General features: G+C 40.8%; 5 protein-coding genes across 6 annotated transcripts; 2 read left to right on the forward strand and 3 right to left on the reverse strand.

Moving 5' to 3' along the window:
* Positions 1 to 7,030: 7,030 nt before the first annotated feature.
* Positions 7,031 to 9,177, forward strand: LOC134195702 (proteasome inhibitor PI31 subunit-like). The gene is made up of 8 exons (XM_062664776.1): positions 7,031 to 7,188; positions 7,256 to 7,408; positions 7,472 to 7,554; positions 7,621 to 7,824; positions 7,886 to 7,936; positions 8,250 to 8,339; positions 8,864 to 8,947; positions 9,007 to 9,177. The coding sequence occupies exons 1-8, from the start codon at positions 7,069 to 7,071 to the stop codon at positions 9,056 to 9,058; spliced, it is 837 nt and encodes a 278-aa protein (XP_062520760.1). The 5' UTR covers positions 7,031 to 7,068; the 3' UTR covers positions 9,059 to 9,177.
* A 573-nt stretch (positions 9,178 to 9,750) lies between these two features.
* On the reverse strand, positions 9,751 to 11,159 carry LOC134195483 (PRL-1 phosphatase-like). The gene is made up of 6 exons (XM_062664503.1): positions 11,082 to 11,159; positions 10,583 to 10,929; positions 10,424 to 10,516; positions 10,205 to 10,335; positions 10,069 to 10,143; positions 9,751 to 10,012 (listed from the first exon to the last, which is right to left on the reverse strand). The coding sequence occupies exons 2-6, from the start codon at positions 10,787 to 10,789 to the stop codon at positions 9,919 to 9,921; spliced, it is 600 nt and encodes a 199-aa protein (XP_062520487.1). The 5' UTR covers positions 10,790 to 10,929; positions 11,082 to 11,159; the 3' UTR covers positions 9,751 to 9,918.
* A 291-nt stretch (positions 11,160 to 11,450) lies between these two features.
* On the forward strand, positions 11,451 to 13,718 carry LOC134195532 (stromal cell-derived factor 2-like). Its single transcript, XM_062664567.1, has 7 exons — positions 11,451 to 11,572; positions 11,648 to 11,754; positions 11,819 to 11,901; positions 13,031 to 13,170; positions 13,239 to 13,320; positions 13,380 to 13,482; positions 13,537 to 13,718. The coding sequence occupies exons 1-7, from the start codon at positions 11,512 to 11,514 to the stop codon at positions 13,573 to 13,575; spliced, it is 615 nt and encodes a 204-aa protein (XP_062520551.1). The 5' UTR covers positions 11,451 to 11,511; the 3' UTR covers positions 13,576 to 13,718.
* A 136-nt stretch (positions 13,719 to 13,854) lies between these two features.
* Positions 13,855 to 15,252, reverse strand: LOC134195533 (uncharacterized). The gene is made up of 4 exons (XM_062664568.1): positions 15,196 to 15,252; positions 14,780 to 15,136; positions 14,595 to 14,720; positions 13,855 to 14,113 (listed from the first exon to the last, which is right to left on the reverse strand). Exons 1-4 carry the CDS (start codon positions 15,235 to 15,237, stop codon positions 14,069 to 14,071), a joined length of 570 nt encoding a protein of 189 aa, XP_062520552.1. The 5' UTR covers positions 15,238 to 15,252; the 3' UTR covers positions 13,855 to 14,068.
* A 15-nt stretch (positions 15,253 to 15,267) lies between these two features.
* On the reverse strand, positions 15,268 to 16,405 carry LOC134195534 (cAMP-responsive element-binding protein-like 2). Of its 2 annotated transcripts, XM_062664570.1 has the most exons (4): positions 16,178 to 16,405; positions 15,948 to 16,030; positions 15,454 to 15,614; positions 15,268 to 15,392 (listed from the first exon to the last, which is right to left on the reverse strand). In XM_062664570.1, exons 1-3 carry the CDS (start codon positions 16,379 to 16,381, stop codon positions 15,467 to 15,469), a joined length of 435 nt encoding a protein of 144 aa, XP_062520554.1. In that variant the 5' UTR covers positions 16,382 to 16,405; the 3' UTR covers positions 15,268 to 15,392; positions 15,454 to 15,466. The 2 variants fall into 2 exon arrangements, with proteins under 2 accessions (XP_062520554.1, XP_062520553.1); XM_062664569.1 differs by having other exon boundaries at positions 15,275 to 15,614.
* Positions 16,406 to 16,666: the final 261 nt, after the last annotated feature.

Genomic DNA, 16,666 nt, shown 5'->3' on the forward strand with positions numbered 1-16,666 from the left:
CATCATCAACCGCAGTATACATGTCATCTTGGACATGAGCAAAAGGTGCAGGAGACGACCTTTTTGCAGCAAGAGGATTTGAAGGTTGCAATGATTGTTCAGGATTCGAATGTGATGGTTTGGCAGGCAATCTTGTTACAGGCTCATCAGGATTAATGTAAAGATCACTCTCCATATGAACGACAGGAGGCTTTGGGGGCAAGCGGTGTCCACCAGATGCAGTACCAACAACGGCCTAACACAAGTAGAAAAATAACATATATACAGATAGCAATGAGAAAGTGAGTTTAAGCAAGCACAATTGAAGACATACTCCAGTGAAAGAAGTACTCTCTGACGTGTTTCGGACAGCTGTATCCTGCGAATAGGTTAGAGTTTGACAACAAAAATAACAGGAAAAAAACAGAAACTTAAGTTGTCAAAGAGAAGAGATAAACAAGCAGACAAATTAAACAGAAGACAAACAGACATCCCAAATGACAAGACAACAAAGTAGAAATAAGAAAACACAAAGACAACAACAACATACCCCTGATTTTGATTCGGCTAATGTTCTCAGTGGGTTGTTACTGGCCACGAAGTCCCCACTTGCAGATATTGATCCTTTCCCACGCCGTTTCAACTTCACACAACAGCACACAAACACAACAACAATCAACAACACAAGACCTCCTCCACCACTTGCAGCAATGATGATGATCAGCTTAGTCGACAATCCACTGCTTTCAGTTGGCATGGTAGCATTAGCAGTACTTGTTGAATTTGTAGCGTTTCCACTAACCCTACAGTTCACAGACACATTACTTCCACAAAACCACATTATTACAAATATACAAGCAGCTAACTGACAGTAAGTACCTCTGTATAGTGACATCAAAGTAACATGATGACACGCTACCTAACTTTATAGCTGCTACATATTGATCTCAATGCATTACAAGTTAAATTTTGTATAGCAGTTAATTACACTAATTTTACAATTTCCATATTACTGTATATATATATATATATATATATATATATATATATATATATATATATGTGTGTGTGTGTGTGTGTGTGTGTGTTGATTTATAATGACTTATTAAGTATATTACAAATGTCTAGCACACTACTGGTAAATTTCAATAGTCTCACAAGGTGGTAGTCACTGTTGCCATAGCCAATTTGCATGTTCCATCGGTTAACATGTAATTCATAAGACATTCATCACATACAGTGTCACTTTGACATTTAATACAGCCCTCCATCTCCATACAATCATGACAACTGACAGTAAATGCAGCTGTCCCTGCCATACTTGAGCTTGCTTGCGGTGTAGTAGCAACTACCAACAATCTACTGGTAGTCTGTATTGTTGTCGTGGTAGTCTGTGGTGTCGTCGAGGTAGTCTGTATTGTAGTGACTGGTGGTGGTGTCGTAATCAGTTGCTGTGTGGGCGTAGTCACATCTCCTGTTGAATTTCCAATAGACCTCCGACGACGACCAGCGATACTCTGATTGTGTGTTGTATTCCCAGCATCTGTTGTAATAGGAATGATAGTCACAGCATTTGTTGTAATAGGAATGGTAGTTACAGATAATGTCGATGTATGAGTAGTAACCGTAGGAGATGCAGTTGTTCTGAGATTTGTGGTCATTCTAAGTGTCGTTGGTAACATAGATGTGGGCACTGGTTTAGAATAATAGCGAGCACCGCACTTGACACATTTCTCTCCACTAACCATACTGCATCCACGTATGAAAAACAACTGTGTCAAACTTTCTCCAAGCTTCGTATCCTCAATATATATAGTAACCCTTGCTTCTACGATTTCTAGAGACAACACAGAAATTAGAAAACAGCCATAGGGGTATGTGCAGCTGTTACTAACCTTCTCTAAATTTGTTGTTTTCCTTGGGTGTACACATATAGCTATTGCTATTACCAATTCTCGCTGCAGTTCGTTTGCCATAACCAAAGTTACAATGTAGGTTTGTAACTCCTTGTGGAATTCCACTGATATTGACAGTCACCTAAATTAAATTTAATGTCATACTGAATACAATTGGAATTACACAAGCTACACATAATGCTCTTTATTTAAAACATGCCGTTGCTAACTACAGCAATGAAACACAAAGATATATATATATATATATATATATATATATATATATATATATATATATATATATATATATATATATATATATATATCAGGTCATAATTTATCCGGTATCGAATCGCAGTTTGCGAATCAATTTTTGGTGTCGCACAAACTGCAATGCTGAAACAGAATGTCCCATCCAAGTACAGTAGGAGTCTAACTAAAAACCTCATAATGGTGCACCCTTGCATTGCAAAGTGGTGAGAAGATACTATATATAATATACTATTATATCTTTATTCAATTAGGAACCATCTGTACTTGAGTGGTCATGCTGTGCAATACATGAAACTAAAGCACATTAGCAAAACACCTGCTGAAACTATCATCTCATTAGCAGAAGGGATGGCAACAGAAACAGAAACTTGAAACAAGATTGAGACTTCCATTGTAACTACGTACACGTAGCAAGGTAAAAAAAGGAACAAAAGTAAGTAACAGTGTAGTCAATGTACTTGCACTTTTACATCGTAGCTAATGTCACTACCAACTAAAATAACAAACAATCATGCAATGTGTAGTTGCATGGGACTTTCCAATGTAAAGGTCAACACAACGGGAAGTGCAAAACAGCACAGCTTTTCCAACCTACTTGAAAAATTTTACAAGCTTTAAGTTTGTGTTGCATATCCTGTTTTTCGACGCTCTGCTGAACCCTCTAGCTACATTGTCATGTCATCTGCAAGGTCATTCCGCTGACTTGCCTTTCGCCATTGCTAACTTAGCCTCGGTTCAACTTATCTTTGAAAATTTGAAGGCTGACAACCCTGAAGTGCCATTAGAGTTGTCGCAGTTTATTGCAGCCGCAGAGAAAGCTGTATTTTCAAAATGTAAGGCTGTCAGGGGTACAGCCAAACGTACTTAGAGTGCATTTATGATGTCGAGATCACTTTTCACAGAAGCTATTGGGAAATGCATTCACAATCGTTTTGATGATTTACAACAGAGATTCTTTAAAGCAGTTTGTCTCCTTGACATTAATCTGTGGCCGACTGACCGAGATGATCTTGCAGCCTTTGGTGTGGCTGATGTGTCTCTTGCTGTAGAGCACTTCCGTCGTCTTCTATTCTATTAAATAACAACGTATTGCTGGATGGGGTAATGACAGACTGGACCTTCTTCGAGATGTACTGGATCGATAACTTAATTGCGACACCATCCAAAAATACTCTATGGTCACTGCTTCTGTCCCAGTACAAAGAGATATTTCCAAACGTCATGTAATTGGTGTGCATACTGCTGGTGTTTCCAGTTAGCAGTGCCACAGTGGAGCGTGGTTTCAGTGTTATGAGGAGGATAAAAAGTGACTGACAGTCAAGTCTTAGTGAAGATACCTTAGATCACTTGATGAGGATTAGCGTTGATGCTCTGCCATTGGCACAGCTTGACCCTACACTTGCAGTCCAACGGTTCTTCAGCACTCCAAGGAGGCCACACGTTCAGCCATATGGTTAAAAAAACCCAAAAGTTAATGAATAGCATATTTTGCTTCTAAAATTTGCATGGGCAGGGTGCCACTTGCTACTATTCAAGTAACTTCGTTTCCACTTAGCTAAAAGGAATTGTGTTATAATAACAAATTTAATAGTATCATCACTATTCACAGTTTGGCACTGACTATGAACTTGTGCCTGTAGACTAGAAAAGCATTAACTGTCTGAGTATTTAATTAATTAATTAATTGCTCTGTTTTGTAAAAATATGGTTGCGACGCAATTTTGCATTACTGCTACTCAATTTGCAATTTGTGTAGCAATACCACTACGCAAAAAAAAGAAAAAGTAAATTATGCCTATATGCATATATATATGCCTATGCATATATATATATATATATATATATATATCACAGGGTATGGTAACACCCTGTATGTAGAGATTGCCAAGGGTTTGGGGAGTGTCCAGGTGTTTACGTAAATTATGTCTCTTACTGGCATTGGCTTTGATGCTGCAATGTGCTGTGGTGATGCCTCCACCACTTTTATGCAAGGTGAATTCACTAAGATGTCTGGCATTTCACACTTGCTTCTCAGAGTGCAGCTAATGACAAAACTTGCATCATATCAAACAGACAAACAAGATTAGAGAGAACGGTAAAACCTCATGGAATTGTAGCACCAGCCACAGAACGTTGCATATTTTAGAGAGGAACACTGAGTACAGTTGGTTGCTTCAGAGCAATCGTTTATAGGCAAAGACAAGACCTATGGATAAAATATCAGCATATCTGCTTATAGTAATATGTCTTCTAGCTGTAACACCTACTCTATTTCCTGTTAGAGCTAACAAATTAGTTCCAAGCAGCTGCAGCCGAACAATCTCATCAACTGCTGGAGACAGTGTGTGCTGGTCAGACAAGAGCACATGTGACATATTTCGTATCATAATCTGCACGATAATATAATCCATAAGTTTGACCAATACAACATCAAATTGTTTGTTTGCTTTACTCTCAGTAGTTTGCCTTCTCTTGTCCCAGCATAAACAATCATGTGGCTACCATCACTGCTGAGTTTTGCATCAAGGCTCGTCACAACATGATCAATGAGACCTTCAACTTCACGTAAAATGACATCCTGTATACATGAAAAGCAGTTATTCAACAAATATATGACTGAACGCCAACGTCAAATAGTGTGATCAACAAGCATATTAGTTATAAAATGGGCAAAAGACTTTGTTCATTTAATTTAATACACTACATGTACTACTATTTTCTGTATTTTACACATACTATAGAAACTAACAATTCAAATACACCATTCTTTGTCAATCAGTTGATCTGTCAATCCATCTGTGACTTCGTGTGATGTCCAAGCATGCATGTTAATTCACATCACAAAAAGTCAACACACAAACAAAGAAAGAAAACAAACAATCCAATTAACGTTGCACCACATTTAGCCAACCTCATTCTGTGACGTTTGGTTCCCTGTGCAGTTTCCAGCCGCATCTGCAATTCCACAAAATTGACGTTGCAAAGCAACAGCGTCTATCATACATAGTGCAGATTTCCCTGTTGTTGCATTACTAAATGAAGCCAATAACACCTTAGATTTATCAGGATGATCAAACACAGTCTGTGCCTTTAACTCAGTTACGTATGTTGAACACTTTAGTTTCTTTTTAATTCTCATGGTCCAGTTGTAAAACCTCAAAATAACACTCTCTGTTGTAGAGATACTGTTTCTCTCACTGGTCTGCCGTGCAGTAATGTAAACATGTCTTGAAAAAGAAAATCCACCAACAAATGACCATCCTATGCCATCCAGTTCATCATCTTCCAAAAACTGTAACGACATCCCATTATTGACTTGGAGAACGGTTACTGATGCAGACTGTCTGCACAGTCCACGTAACTGAGCCACATAATACAACAAAGTTCCATTGTTACCAAGAATAGTAAGACTGCTCCGCAATGCTGATGTTGAATTAGACGAAACATTATTCAAAGATTGATAATGAATAACTGTAGAAACGTTCCTTAATGATCGAATCTCACAGATTCCAGCTCCTCGAGTTGAACAAACAAATAGAATCTCAGGATACAGAGACAAATTTGAAGCAATTGAAACAGATGGAAAGTCAGAACGACCACAACCAGTAGACATATGCCTGGGAATGAGCTCTTCATCTAGCACTGCCAGTTTGCTATCTAACTGATATACAGTTTTGGCTGATGTCACTACAACTGTATTGTCAGATCCCACAGCCAAATCCATCCATTCTAACTGGCGTGCAGGAAGTGAAAACATTTGCCCGAGAGCCACAATGAGGCATGAGAGAATACACACTGCACCCAACATGCCCAACAACTACTACGAACTGCAGTGTACTTTCCTGATCTTCTGCACAAATCAACAGTCCCTCTATGCATTCAAACAAACAGAAGCAATTACAATTTGTAACCCACAAAAGATACGTCAGTATGCAGGTCATCAGAGACCATACAATTAACTAATTACCCTCTCATAATCATGGACACCACACAAAAACAAGGAAGATGCTCACACAAAAACAAGGAAAATGCTTAAACGTTGCTGTTTGCAGTTCTCTAGAGGTACGAGTTGTTTGCGCCCTAGTTGCCTTTCTTCAGTACGTTAGACCAACATTGTCACTTGAAGTAGAGACACTGCGTTCATGTGCACAAGATGGTGACTGTACTGCTAAAGTACGACTAGATGACATCACAGGTTGCATAATGCACTACGCACCTAAAAAGGCCATTATATAATATAACTTAAGTATTGTCCCGTTAGTTTTCCTGCACGACGCGACGTCCATACACGGAAGAATACTGTCTAGCTACCACACGCATTTGTCTGCACTGACAACGCAATACTATCGAAATGACACAACGCGCGCTGCATCACTGCAAGTGCAGAGACGTCGCAACAAGGGATTCAACCAACACACAAGCAAACAAGCCCACCTACCTAGACAACAAAGTGTATAGGCAACACTTGGTGTAACTTGTTCTACCTTGTTGTATACGTGCTCAAAGAGCCTACAGCACATAGCTGTAGCACATGATGCTAATGTGTGACTTGTGGCGACCACGTTGTTCATTATCAGCTACATTGTAGTGACACTTTTACTAAAACTTCTTACATTCCCTTACCTTGCCAGCGGCTTCCAGAAAAGAGATGGGATGCAACAATCTGCGCCAGCTGCACACAGTAAATTAGCGCAAGTGCGAGCCCAGGAAATTGCAGTAGATGAAGAATACGGTTTCCTGTAACGCCTACAGACCACGCCACTAACGCCAATTCCACACCAAACCGCCGACACACAATACAATAGTTGGTGATGCCAACGACGAGCGGTGCAAAAAAAGAGTTTACTGCACCTTTCGCGAACTCCAATGGGTTCAATCACGTGATCAATTTGCGTAATCACGTGCCGTTAGACGTCATACAATGTCTGGAAGTCGATGGAGATCGACGGCGACTGCTACGAGAGCTGAAGACGTTGTCGTTCTTCTTATCGACAGAGTTCTTGACGGGTACAATTTCGTGCTACTCGGAAGTGGAGAGACGGTTAGACTGATCTTTCAATTTCTCTGATTGTGTGACGTCATATTGAGATTGGAATGTAACCAATTAGGGGAGAGACGATGAATCTGGGCTTGAAACGTTTCCTGACGACTGGAATGCTTCGTCTGATGTTTACAGTTTGAGATACCGGCATCCTACCTCGTCCAAAAAATTTTTACTAAAAATTGTGAGATTGGACGACCAGCTCTTGCTCCATCTACTGGTTGGTGACGTCAAACATTCCATGTATGTACAGCAATATAAATGTCAGATGTCTTTTGTGAAGGAAGTTGGCAGTGATCAAATAGAGACGGCGACTGTGACAACAACAGACTTTGTGTGCAGTGAAGACTATAGCAACATGGAGAGGTAATAAGCAGCAACCAATGAGGAGAAGAATGATACAAACATTGCAGTATCGTAATGTATCAACAGGTGCACAAAAAACCGTAACGAAATGACTGAAATTATTAAGAAAGAGTTGCTGGCCAATATTCTTACGTCATCGTCGGAAAGTTCAAAGTCTTGCAGTCAAAGCGAGAAGAGACAAACACAGTCACGACTGGAAGATGATCCTTTACGTATTGCTCCTCATCATCATCGCAGTCAGTTTGTCAATCCATATAGAGATGGTCTATTGTATGTGTAGGATGTGTTTGTCTAGACGACTGGATTTGTTGTAAGACTGTGTTGTTTGTAGAGATCCATCACCACGTGGATTTGGAGACGCAGACAGAATGCCATTCCACAGGTTAGATGCTTTGACTTACAACAGTACCCTAGATGCATGCTGTGACAGTGTCTAGTAATAAACAAACAGCAACACCTTGCAGTACAGTCTGGTAGTATGTGTTTTATGTATACACATACTTTACAGACATTGGTTAGGTGGGTTCTGTTTTACACAAGACGCAATGTTTATTTTATCAATGTTAGGACTTACCTACACACAGATGTTTGTAGCAATTATATAATTAGTAATTACTTTTGATATTGAAACTATTATCGTTTCCATGTCTTCAGTTGACTCTTGTGTTTAGATTGTTTTATGTTTGTGTATATAGTGGCAGTGGTGGAATGGTGATGGATCCATTTCGAGCAGGAGGAGGAATGGGTGGACGAATGCCAGACTACCATGACCCGAGACTGCCAAGGTGTACTTTAATAATCAGATGAGTTGCGTGCTTGAAACGTATTTGTTGTGCTCTCTGTATTTATTTGTTTGCGTCTATCAACTACATGTTTGTGCTATTGTTCACCAGTTTATCTGTATTGAACTATACCTATGCTATAAGCCGTCAGAAGCACACGTAGGCAACAGATAGGCATTTGTGTTATTGTCTTCAGAAGGCTACTAGAAACTCTGATAGTGTTACAATATTTTAAAACATTCAATAAAACTTTGTGAAGGAAAGTTTAGTTTGAAGGCCGGCAGCTCAGATACTTTATAGGAAGCTGTTAGCACACCTTACATTTCTCTAGGACGACATACATTATATATATAGCCACAGATTGTTCTTCATCTCACTAAGTCACATGACTCCTTCAATTTGTTTGTTTAGGATCAGGGCTCATAGCTTATTTGGTGCGTACATAATATAACGTGCAATGTATTCCTACTTTGCTGGTTTGTTGAGTCTGTTGCGTCTGCATTATCTAATACTTGCTGTCATTGCAGAGGAGCTGTTCCTCCTGGTGCTCGATTTGATCCATTTGGCCCACCTGGGTTTGGTCCAGGGCTACATTCGTATGGACCATCCAGGTATGGCAGATGTTACTTTCCGTTTTCAGTTAGCTGTGTTGACAGTTTGTCGCATTTAGACCAGATCATGATCACATGAAGCCACCGGGTTTTGATGACATGTACATGTAGACACATAACAGGAGTTCTGTTGGAAGACGTTTCTATGTCGCAAAGAAGCATATGTATTAGATGCCTTTACTTAATGCAAATTTGGGTTAGTAATACAACTTGAAAGCACGGTAGTTACTTCCATGCATGCACACACACACACACACACACACACACACACACACACACACACACACACACACACACACACACACACACACACACACACACACACACACACACACACACACACACACAATGGCAAATGGATAAGGATCTGCCATCGTTACACCCCAGCCAGTTAACTGGGTTCCTGTGCACTATACAGAAGCTATGGGCCGTGCTGAGCAATCTCCTGGAGTCTGGCCAGGTACTCGCAGGAGCACCAACTGCAATGCCAACTGTGGTGTGGGCACCCAAAGTCCCACCTGGACCCCAGTAGCTGATGGACTTTGTCGCAGTCGGGAGCCTTTGCCACCCCAGTCAATGACCAGGTACTCATTTATACTCCTGAGTCGAGAGAGGCAATTGTGTGTAAGTTTCTTGACACGCACGCACACACACACACACACACACACACACTGAAATAATTAGTTAGCAAAGCAATTAAAACTGTTTACGTTGGAGAATAAGTCCTGGTTGCTTTACACTTCTAGAAGTAATCACAGAGTCACAACCAGTTCTTGTACAAGTTAAGTGCACTGTACAGCACATTGCTCCACTAAATGTTTTATTACTAAATTGGCATCACAATATCATAGCAACTTTACTGAGGACTGGTGCCTGGCACCACACAACAAGTTCAAGGGAATCCAATGCTATACATAGGTACAAATAGACCCTCCCTACACAAGTATTCACTGCCATAGTCAACACTCCCATTATTGAATTACACATTTATTTCTCCTCTTGTGATTTCTTTGATATGTTGCTAAGAATGCCAGTTGTTTGGCATTAATTGCTCCTCGACGCTTCCTAAAACATCAAACAGTCACGTGACCTCTACAATTTCCATGTTCAAGATGACTGACGTTCTTATGAGTTCAACTGCGTCTTCATATCTCAATCCCGATTCAATCAGTGCCACAGCTACCAATACAGGCGCCCTAACAACAAGTATGATGTGATGGTATTATAACAAAAAAGTTGGTGGCTTCTGCTCAAGACCTTCCTAGTCCAGCAACACAATGGACAGCTATACAGCTGCCTAGGTCATTGCTGAAGCACACCTCCAACAGGTTCAGCCAGTCTTTGATTAGAGAGTCTGGCGGTGCGCCACCATCGCTGAACACCCAGTCCTAAACACAACCGGTTACAGACAAAACCCGGAAATAGACAGGAAGCGGCAATCCAGTGTTAGAAAACCACAAGCCAGAGAATGCTTACCTTGACCAAAATGCCTTCCTCTTGCAACTTCTCCGTGCCGTACGTGGGCTCACAGACGCGCACCAAATTCTTGACGTTGTGTCTCTTCAATTGCTACCAAGAAATGCAAATCTCGCAAGTTCCAACTTGCACACTCACCCACTAAACACCATTCCTCACCTGAACGTACGTGGTCAAGTTTGATGAGGTAGGCCGGTCAGTAATAAGGAAGCGCATGTTCTTGTGCTCAATGAGCGCCGGAGCGCCAATAGCAACTCGGCTAGAGCTCATGGTCCAATTGACGACACCCCAAAAGGAGCCCCGATCCAAAATATAAATACTTCTTTTCACCAACAGATAAAAGAATAATCGGGCACTCAAGCCCATTCACTAGCTAAAAAAGTGTCGCCTAGAGGAAGTAGGTTGAGCCGTCTGTTGAGTCACACGTGCTGAGCTGGGCACCAGACTCCGCCGTCTCCACGCGCTGCCACTATGCCCATACGAGAAAACCAGTAATCCCAGACAGCCTAGACAAGAGGGAAATATCAGGGCGGCGCCAGGAGCGCGACATTGCACAACAAGTTGTAAACGAGTGGAATTCCTCTGACCGACCGTCTGACGGTCTGACAAGTCATACAGAGACACGATTATAGAGTAAATAAGGCTGGTAAGAACCTACCCCGTCGGCTCCCGACACTTGCCTCATGAGCGGTCAGAACAATGATTTGTGCAGCTCGACAAAGACATTAGTGTCCCGGATATTTATTTAGCATAGCCCGGATAATCGTGTAGCAGCGTGCATGTAGACTCTAGCATACTAGTATATCGGATCTACTATAGCACTAGCAGTTTACATTTAAATCTTTTTACTCAATGTCACACAATCTAGAGGATAATACGAAGATGGCAATATTTGATACTCCACGTGGTCGTGCTACCAATGTATGCAATATTTTAGGAGTCGACTTGCGTAACCCGCATAATCTGGTTGCCATACTTGGCCCTACGGCTCTAAACAGGTTTCATGACGTCATCAAGGTGTACGAGTTTCCCGGATAATCCCGCCCTAACCGAAAAGAGCCACGTTGTCACTCGGCACGTCTCTCGTAATGTCTCTCCTTCTCTGCACGTTATTTATTACACTATTCGTCGATATTGTACATGCAGCAGGTAGATCTTTCGATATACTTCGTTCAAGGATGTCTAGCGTGTGTCCTAGTGAGTGATTTGTTGCGTTTCACGCAGGTTTTCAGTTCGTGACGTGCGGTAGCGTTATAAAACTCGCGCACATTCAATCAAACGTGCGCTTGCATTCACACGAAGTGCGTTACGGCTCGGGAAGTGGTCAGCAGGTTGGTGATTGCGACAGGTCGGCGTCTTCCTTCACTCATTGACGTGTTTCTCTCTTGTTTTCAGTCCGTGACGGGCGTGACGGATACAGGCGATGCTAACAGTTACTGGGTAGTGAAAGGGACGCAAGATAAGCCTTGCAAGCGAGGGTAAGCCAGTAGATTGCTTGTAAAGCCGGTAGTTTGCTTGCAGAGCCACGTCACGAAAGGGGCGTGGCATTTAAGTAACGACAATTACACACGATGTGTTGGTGTGGTACGACGTCAAGAAAAGTTCTGGTGAAATGTTTGACGGGTCAACATGGCCGGCATGCTTTATAAGAAGTGTTGTTGTAGGAATATGGATGTAATTACGGCTGCCTTTGACTTCCTATAGCTACAGTACCCTCATACACTTTCATGATTTTGTAGACATATGGTTTAGGTTAATACTAAAGCAACGCCAACATTGCAAAAGTAAATTTTGTTGTCAGTGTGGCGGTTTTTTTGGATTACAACTCTGTTTAGTGCTGTGGTGGGGTGTGGGTGTGTCCATTTCTTGTGCTTGTGCCAACAACGTAACGGTAATCAATATGCAGTACCTTTGGCTAATGAACAGGGTTGCAGTGTAAACAGGTAAAATGTATGTTTGAGCACATGATATCAAAGGTAGATGACAGGGCATTTGACTTAGTAAGTAATCTCCTTTACCATCCTGAACTGTGTCTCCTTTGGTTGGTGTCTGGTGTATAAATATGACAGACCAATTAGAATGTATTGTTAGACTCTTTCACTTCCTTGTCTCTTGATTTAATGATGTCAGCAAGTTTGCACTTTTTCTCCATCTCTATGACACAATGAGACATCATGTTGTTAAAAATAACCCAGAAGTTTTTTGTATATCAATCACTTTAGTTATCCCCATTGAGAAAAGAGAATGATAAACTTCAGTCAAGGAAGCTAACTGGACAGAGTTGAATACTTGTGATGGTGGAAAGTTTGTAGTTAAATTTGTATTCTGGAAGTTCAGTTTAGATTACAATGGTTAAGTCCTTGTGTACAAATGTATTGACCCACTTCTGTAACATGCTTTCATACTCACTGGAGAACGTGAAGGTTGAGACAGAATTTGTCAGTTTGTCATGATATCAACTAAGTGTTTCAGTATTACCATCCAGAAACGAATAGTCACATGAAAAACCACACATTAGTATGGATATAGTATGCTGTATATCAGCTACTAGTGGTCCTGTCATGAATGTGCTTATTCCTCATGTTGTTTTATCCTGTTTGTTGTCAGGGTTCCAATTAAATGTGGTACTGTTATCAGACTGAATCATTTACAGACAAGACTCAACCTTCACAGTCACTTTTTCCAATCACCTCTTAGTAATAATCAAGAAGTGAGTGCATTTGGTGAGAATGGTGAAGGAGATTCAGGTACCTGGCTGTCATATCCATTTGTTAATTAATGACACATTTGTTATTAGTATATTTGAAACTTACAGGTGATTACTGGACAGTACAGTGTGATGATGATTTCTGGAGGCGAGATGATATAATACACTTGAAACACAAGGACACAGGAAGGTTAGTAGTAAGGCTGTTGATATGGTCATTGCTAGGGTTTCTTACTTATTCTATTTCAGGTATCTTCATGCAAGTCACAATCAATTTGGACGTCCCATCAGTGGGCAAAGAGAAATATGTGCAATTCCTTCTCAAGGGCAAGACACTTTGTGGCAAGCCATGGTAATTGAAACTATTTGGGAAATCAGTCAGTTGAGTGACAAAATTATGTTTCAGGAGGGAATTTACTTGAAGCCATCAGATGGCACAAGCTGAAACTTTATTTTTGGTTAGATTGAGTTACGAATTGCTGAATAGGCAGACTGTACTCTGACATGCTGCAGGTTCTGCTAGATGAGCAACACTGTTACAGTATGTAAATTGGTGTGAGAGTAATAGTACAAGTTATACTTACAGTATCATCCTCTCGACCTCAGTGATTGACTCAGTCATGAATGTGTGGCTTTATTTGTTGGGTTTGAAACCACAGAAATCATGTTGGTCCCTGGGTTTTGGATATCCTGTCATCCTTGAGTGGCTGACAAGTGTGACACATTTGAAACAATTTCTACAATTTGTATTTAACAAAACGATGAGAAAACATATGATTACTAAATTACTAAATTACTACACAATCTGACATTACAATCGTAGGAGATTGATGACTCAGTGGGCATAGGCTGTTCTTACAATAGACTGTACAGTCACGTTATTCATGTTTGAATCACCCACACATTCCATAGCATTGCGCCATGCCATCTATTGTTACTCAGGAGTGGCCGCCACGTCTGTAGTGTGCGTTATACTGCTCAAGCTGAAATGAAAGAAGTTCTGTCAGATATATATTGAATGAATCTGCCATTGCCTAATACAATAAGTTTGCATTGCACAGTTTCAGGATATTTATTTCAAATATTGCACAAGTTGTTTAGAACTTGCTTCATCATGGTGATGTAACTTTGCTTGGACTTCCTCACGTGCTTATCAGCAATTCATTCTAATGACTAACTTGTCTCTGCACCCCACCTGCTTACATCATAGTCTGTAACTCCCGAACTTGTGTTCTCTTTGAATTTAATTAAAGCAATTTGGCACTAGGAAGTCTTACCTCCATCTCATTGAGATGATAAAAACTAAAGAAGCATGTGATAAATTTCTAGAAAGTTGCACCAAGCAAGATAAATGTGTGGTGCAAACGATACACTAGTGACTACACTTACAGCCTTAGGAGCAATTGCTGTACAATTTAGTGTCTGAAGGAGCAAATTTGTGTAGTGCAGATTTTATCAACTTACTTGCTGTCTGAGGGCAAAATTCTCATCCTGCAGCTGGTGTTTCTCATCTAGTAGTCTACCACGCTCCGTTTCAAGTCTTTCCTTGGCCCTTTGTTCTTGTGCAAGATCTTGTCTCATCACACCAAGCTACACAACCACACGAGTTTAGAGAAGCACAGCTCAATTAACTTTGTACTATAGGGTACCTGATGTTGTAGAAGTCTTGCCTGCTCAGAATCCCTCCCTCTTTCCGTTCTTCTGCGTTCGTCATATCTTGTTTCTTCACTTAGTCTTTTATTGTCCGACCTCAACTGGTCAATTGTCTCCAAAGCAGTCTGATAATTTGCCTGCAGATATTCCAGTTTCCCAATAACAGCTTCATGTTGTGCCTGTGGCACACGATTCTCATCTGTCAGTCTGTTTGCTTGTGCTAGTTGCTGTTTTACTGCCTGCAGTTCACGTTCAGAGTCCTTCAATTTCATATCAAGTTGTTGAATAATTCGGTTGCTATCTCTTTCAAGTCTGCAGTATTGCTCATTCCACTGGTGATTGATTTCGATCACCTGCATGGTCACAATAGACATTTCTCAATACACTTATTACTCACTAAAGTTCTACCTACCTCAGTTAACCGTTGAGCAGCCACAAGGCTGGAATCACTCATTGTTCTCCAGGCCGTCCACAATCGTCCCAACTATGAAACACACTAGGGCTTGACTAGGCAGGCCGTGAATAGTGAAACTTATGCACCGTAAGCAGAAACACGTGGATGAGGGGAAGTTCATAAAGGTCACGTGTACGTTAAATACGGACTGTAGCCTATGACAATTAATTAATTATTCTAAAAAAATTTACAACAGACAAAAGTGGATCATCTCACGTCCTCTTCCCAGTCAACAAAGCAAAAAAACAAAAGTGCGGTGGAGACAAGTTGACAAATGTTGTACACACAACCATCTGTTCATACCATCTGCTCCGATGACTTCCATCAAGTCCAATGTTACACACTGCAGTACGTTGCACAGCGGTACATGTAGGTCACTAAAATTAATTCTGAAGTAATCAACGTGCCTGTAAACTCCTGCTGCTATAGCATAGACTCGAGCCAGGGAAGAGACTGGCTCGAGTCTACACGGCGAGGATTGACAAAACGGGGAATGACGAAGGCGGGGAGAGACTAGCTCGAGTCTAGCTATAGCAAAAAACTACCTGCCAATCTATCTAGAGCTACTAGTTACAAGTACAATATATCTACAGCCGCTTCAAAATCTACCGAATTTATCAATAAAAAGGGCAAAGCAGAGGGTGTAGACCCTTTATCTGTCTAGCTAGATAACTAGCTAGGAACGGTAAGAGTTTCATCATCCATCTCACTTCACATCCGAAGAGAAACGTTTATCCACATTCAAGCTTGTGATCTCATGTGCAACATCCAGCGCTTTGCACTCGTCGTACAGCTATGTAGAACAATAACAACAGCTAGACTGCGCAAGGGAACTCCCCACTTCCACGCATGCGTTAAGAAACATGTGACGCCACAACCGGCCAATTTGGCAAACTGCCGTCACAAATACAAATGTAGCGCAATTCTATGCCCAATTTACTTTTTCCAGCTCTTCCCTAAGCTGTAAAACAATCTTCTCTTTAGATTCTGCCATTGATTCAAGTTTCTGGTATCGTTTCTTCTTCCTTGCACGACATTCGCGAGCACTGACTCTGCTTCTCATCAACTTAGCTTCTTCGTCCATTCTCCTTAGCCCACTGTGAAGACCACCTGGCTGAGATTCGTCGCCTGAAAAGCCACTCATTGGAGATGAAGCGACGCATGCGCATGCAACGCTCGTCGACCTCGGATATCCAAAGTATGTACGCGCTAGATATACGTTTTAAATTTTTAATAAAATTAATTAATAAAACATACTAAAAACTAGTAACTAAACTTTAAAATTGTCCAAAGCAATTGTTGGTTTAGATAGTTATAATTAAAAATCTAAAAATAATAAATTTTGAATTTCTGTTGTGTTGATTAAAATCACAATAATCTACAGCTTCTTCAAAGTATGCTGCTTATTTGATAATTAGACTTCACCACA

Source organism: Corticium candelabrum, chromosome 20 (genome assembly GCF_963422355.1).
Source record: "Corticium candelabrum chromosome 20, ooCorCand1.1, whole genome shotgun sequence".
Taxonomy (NCBI): Eukaryota; Metazoa; Porifera; class Homoscleromorpha; order Homosclerophorida; family Plakinidae; genus Corticium; species Corticium candelabrum.

Bases quoted from the DNA above. Each gene is read 5' to 3' on its own strand.
- LOC134195702 (XM_062664776.1), top strand. From the start codon at position 7,069: ATGTCTGGAAGTCGATGGAGATCGACGGCGACTGCTACGAGAGCTGAA. The intron at 7,189-7,255 runs GTTAGACTGATC...GTAACCAATTAG, and splicing joins TACTCGGAAGTGGAGAGACG to GGGAGAGACGATGAATCTGG. The intron at 7,825-7,885 runs GTATGTGTAGGA...TGTTGTTTGTAG, and splicing joins CCATATAGAGATGGTCTATT to AGATCCATCACCACGTGGAT.
- LOC134195483 (XM_062664503.1), bottom strand. From the start codon at position 10,789: ATGGGCTTGAGTGCCCGATTATTCTTTTATCTGTTGGTGAAAAGAAGT. The intron at 10,336-10,423 runs GTAAGCATTCTC...GGTTGTGTTTAG, and splicing joins AGGAAGGCATTTTGGTCAAG to GACTGGGTGTTCAGCGATGG. The intron at 10,144-10,204 runs GTCTTGAGCAGA...ACTTGTTGTTAG, and splicing joins TGTGTTGCTGGACTAGGAAG to GGCGCCTGTATTGGTAGCTG.
- LOC134195532 (XM_062664567.1), top strand. From the start codon at position 11,512: ATGTCTCTCCTTCTCTGCACGTTATTTATTACACTATTCGTCGATATT. The intron at 11,573-11,647 runs GTAGATCTTTCG...CGTTTCACGCAG, and splicing joins CGATATTGTACATGCAGCAG to GTTTTCAGTTCGTGACGTGC. The intron at 11,755-11,818 runs GTTGGTGATTGC...TCTTGTTTTCAG, and splicing joins GCTCGGGAAGTGGTCAGCAG to TCCGTGACGGGCGTGACGGA.
- LOC134195533 (XM_062664568.1), bottom strand. From the start codon at position 15,237: ATGAGTGATTCCAGCCTTGTGGCTGCTCAACGGTTAACTGAG. The intron at 14,721-14,779 runs GTACCCTATAGT...GTGGTTGTGTAG, and splicing joins CAAGACTTCTACAACATCAG to CTTGGTGTGATGAGACAAGA. The intron at 14,114-14,594 runs GTAAGTTGATAA...CTTTCATTTCAG, and splicing joins ATTTTGCCCTCAGACAGCAA to CTTGAGCAGTATAACGCACA.
- LOC134195534 (XM_062664570.1), bottom strand. From the start codon at position 16,381: ATGAGTGGCTTTTCAGGCGACGAATCTCAGCCAGGTGGTCTTCACAGT. The intron at 16,031-16,177 runs GTAAATTGGGCA...TGTTCTACATAG, and splicing joins TTAGGGAAGAGCTGGAAAAA to CTGTACGACGAGTGCAAAGC. The intron at 15,615-15,947 runs GTGAGATGGATG...AATTAATTTTAG, and splicing joins CGTTTCTCTTCGGATGTGAA to TGACCTACATGTACCGCTGT.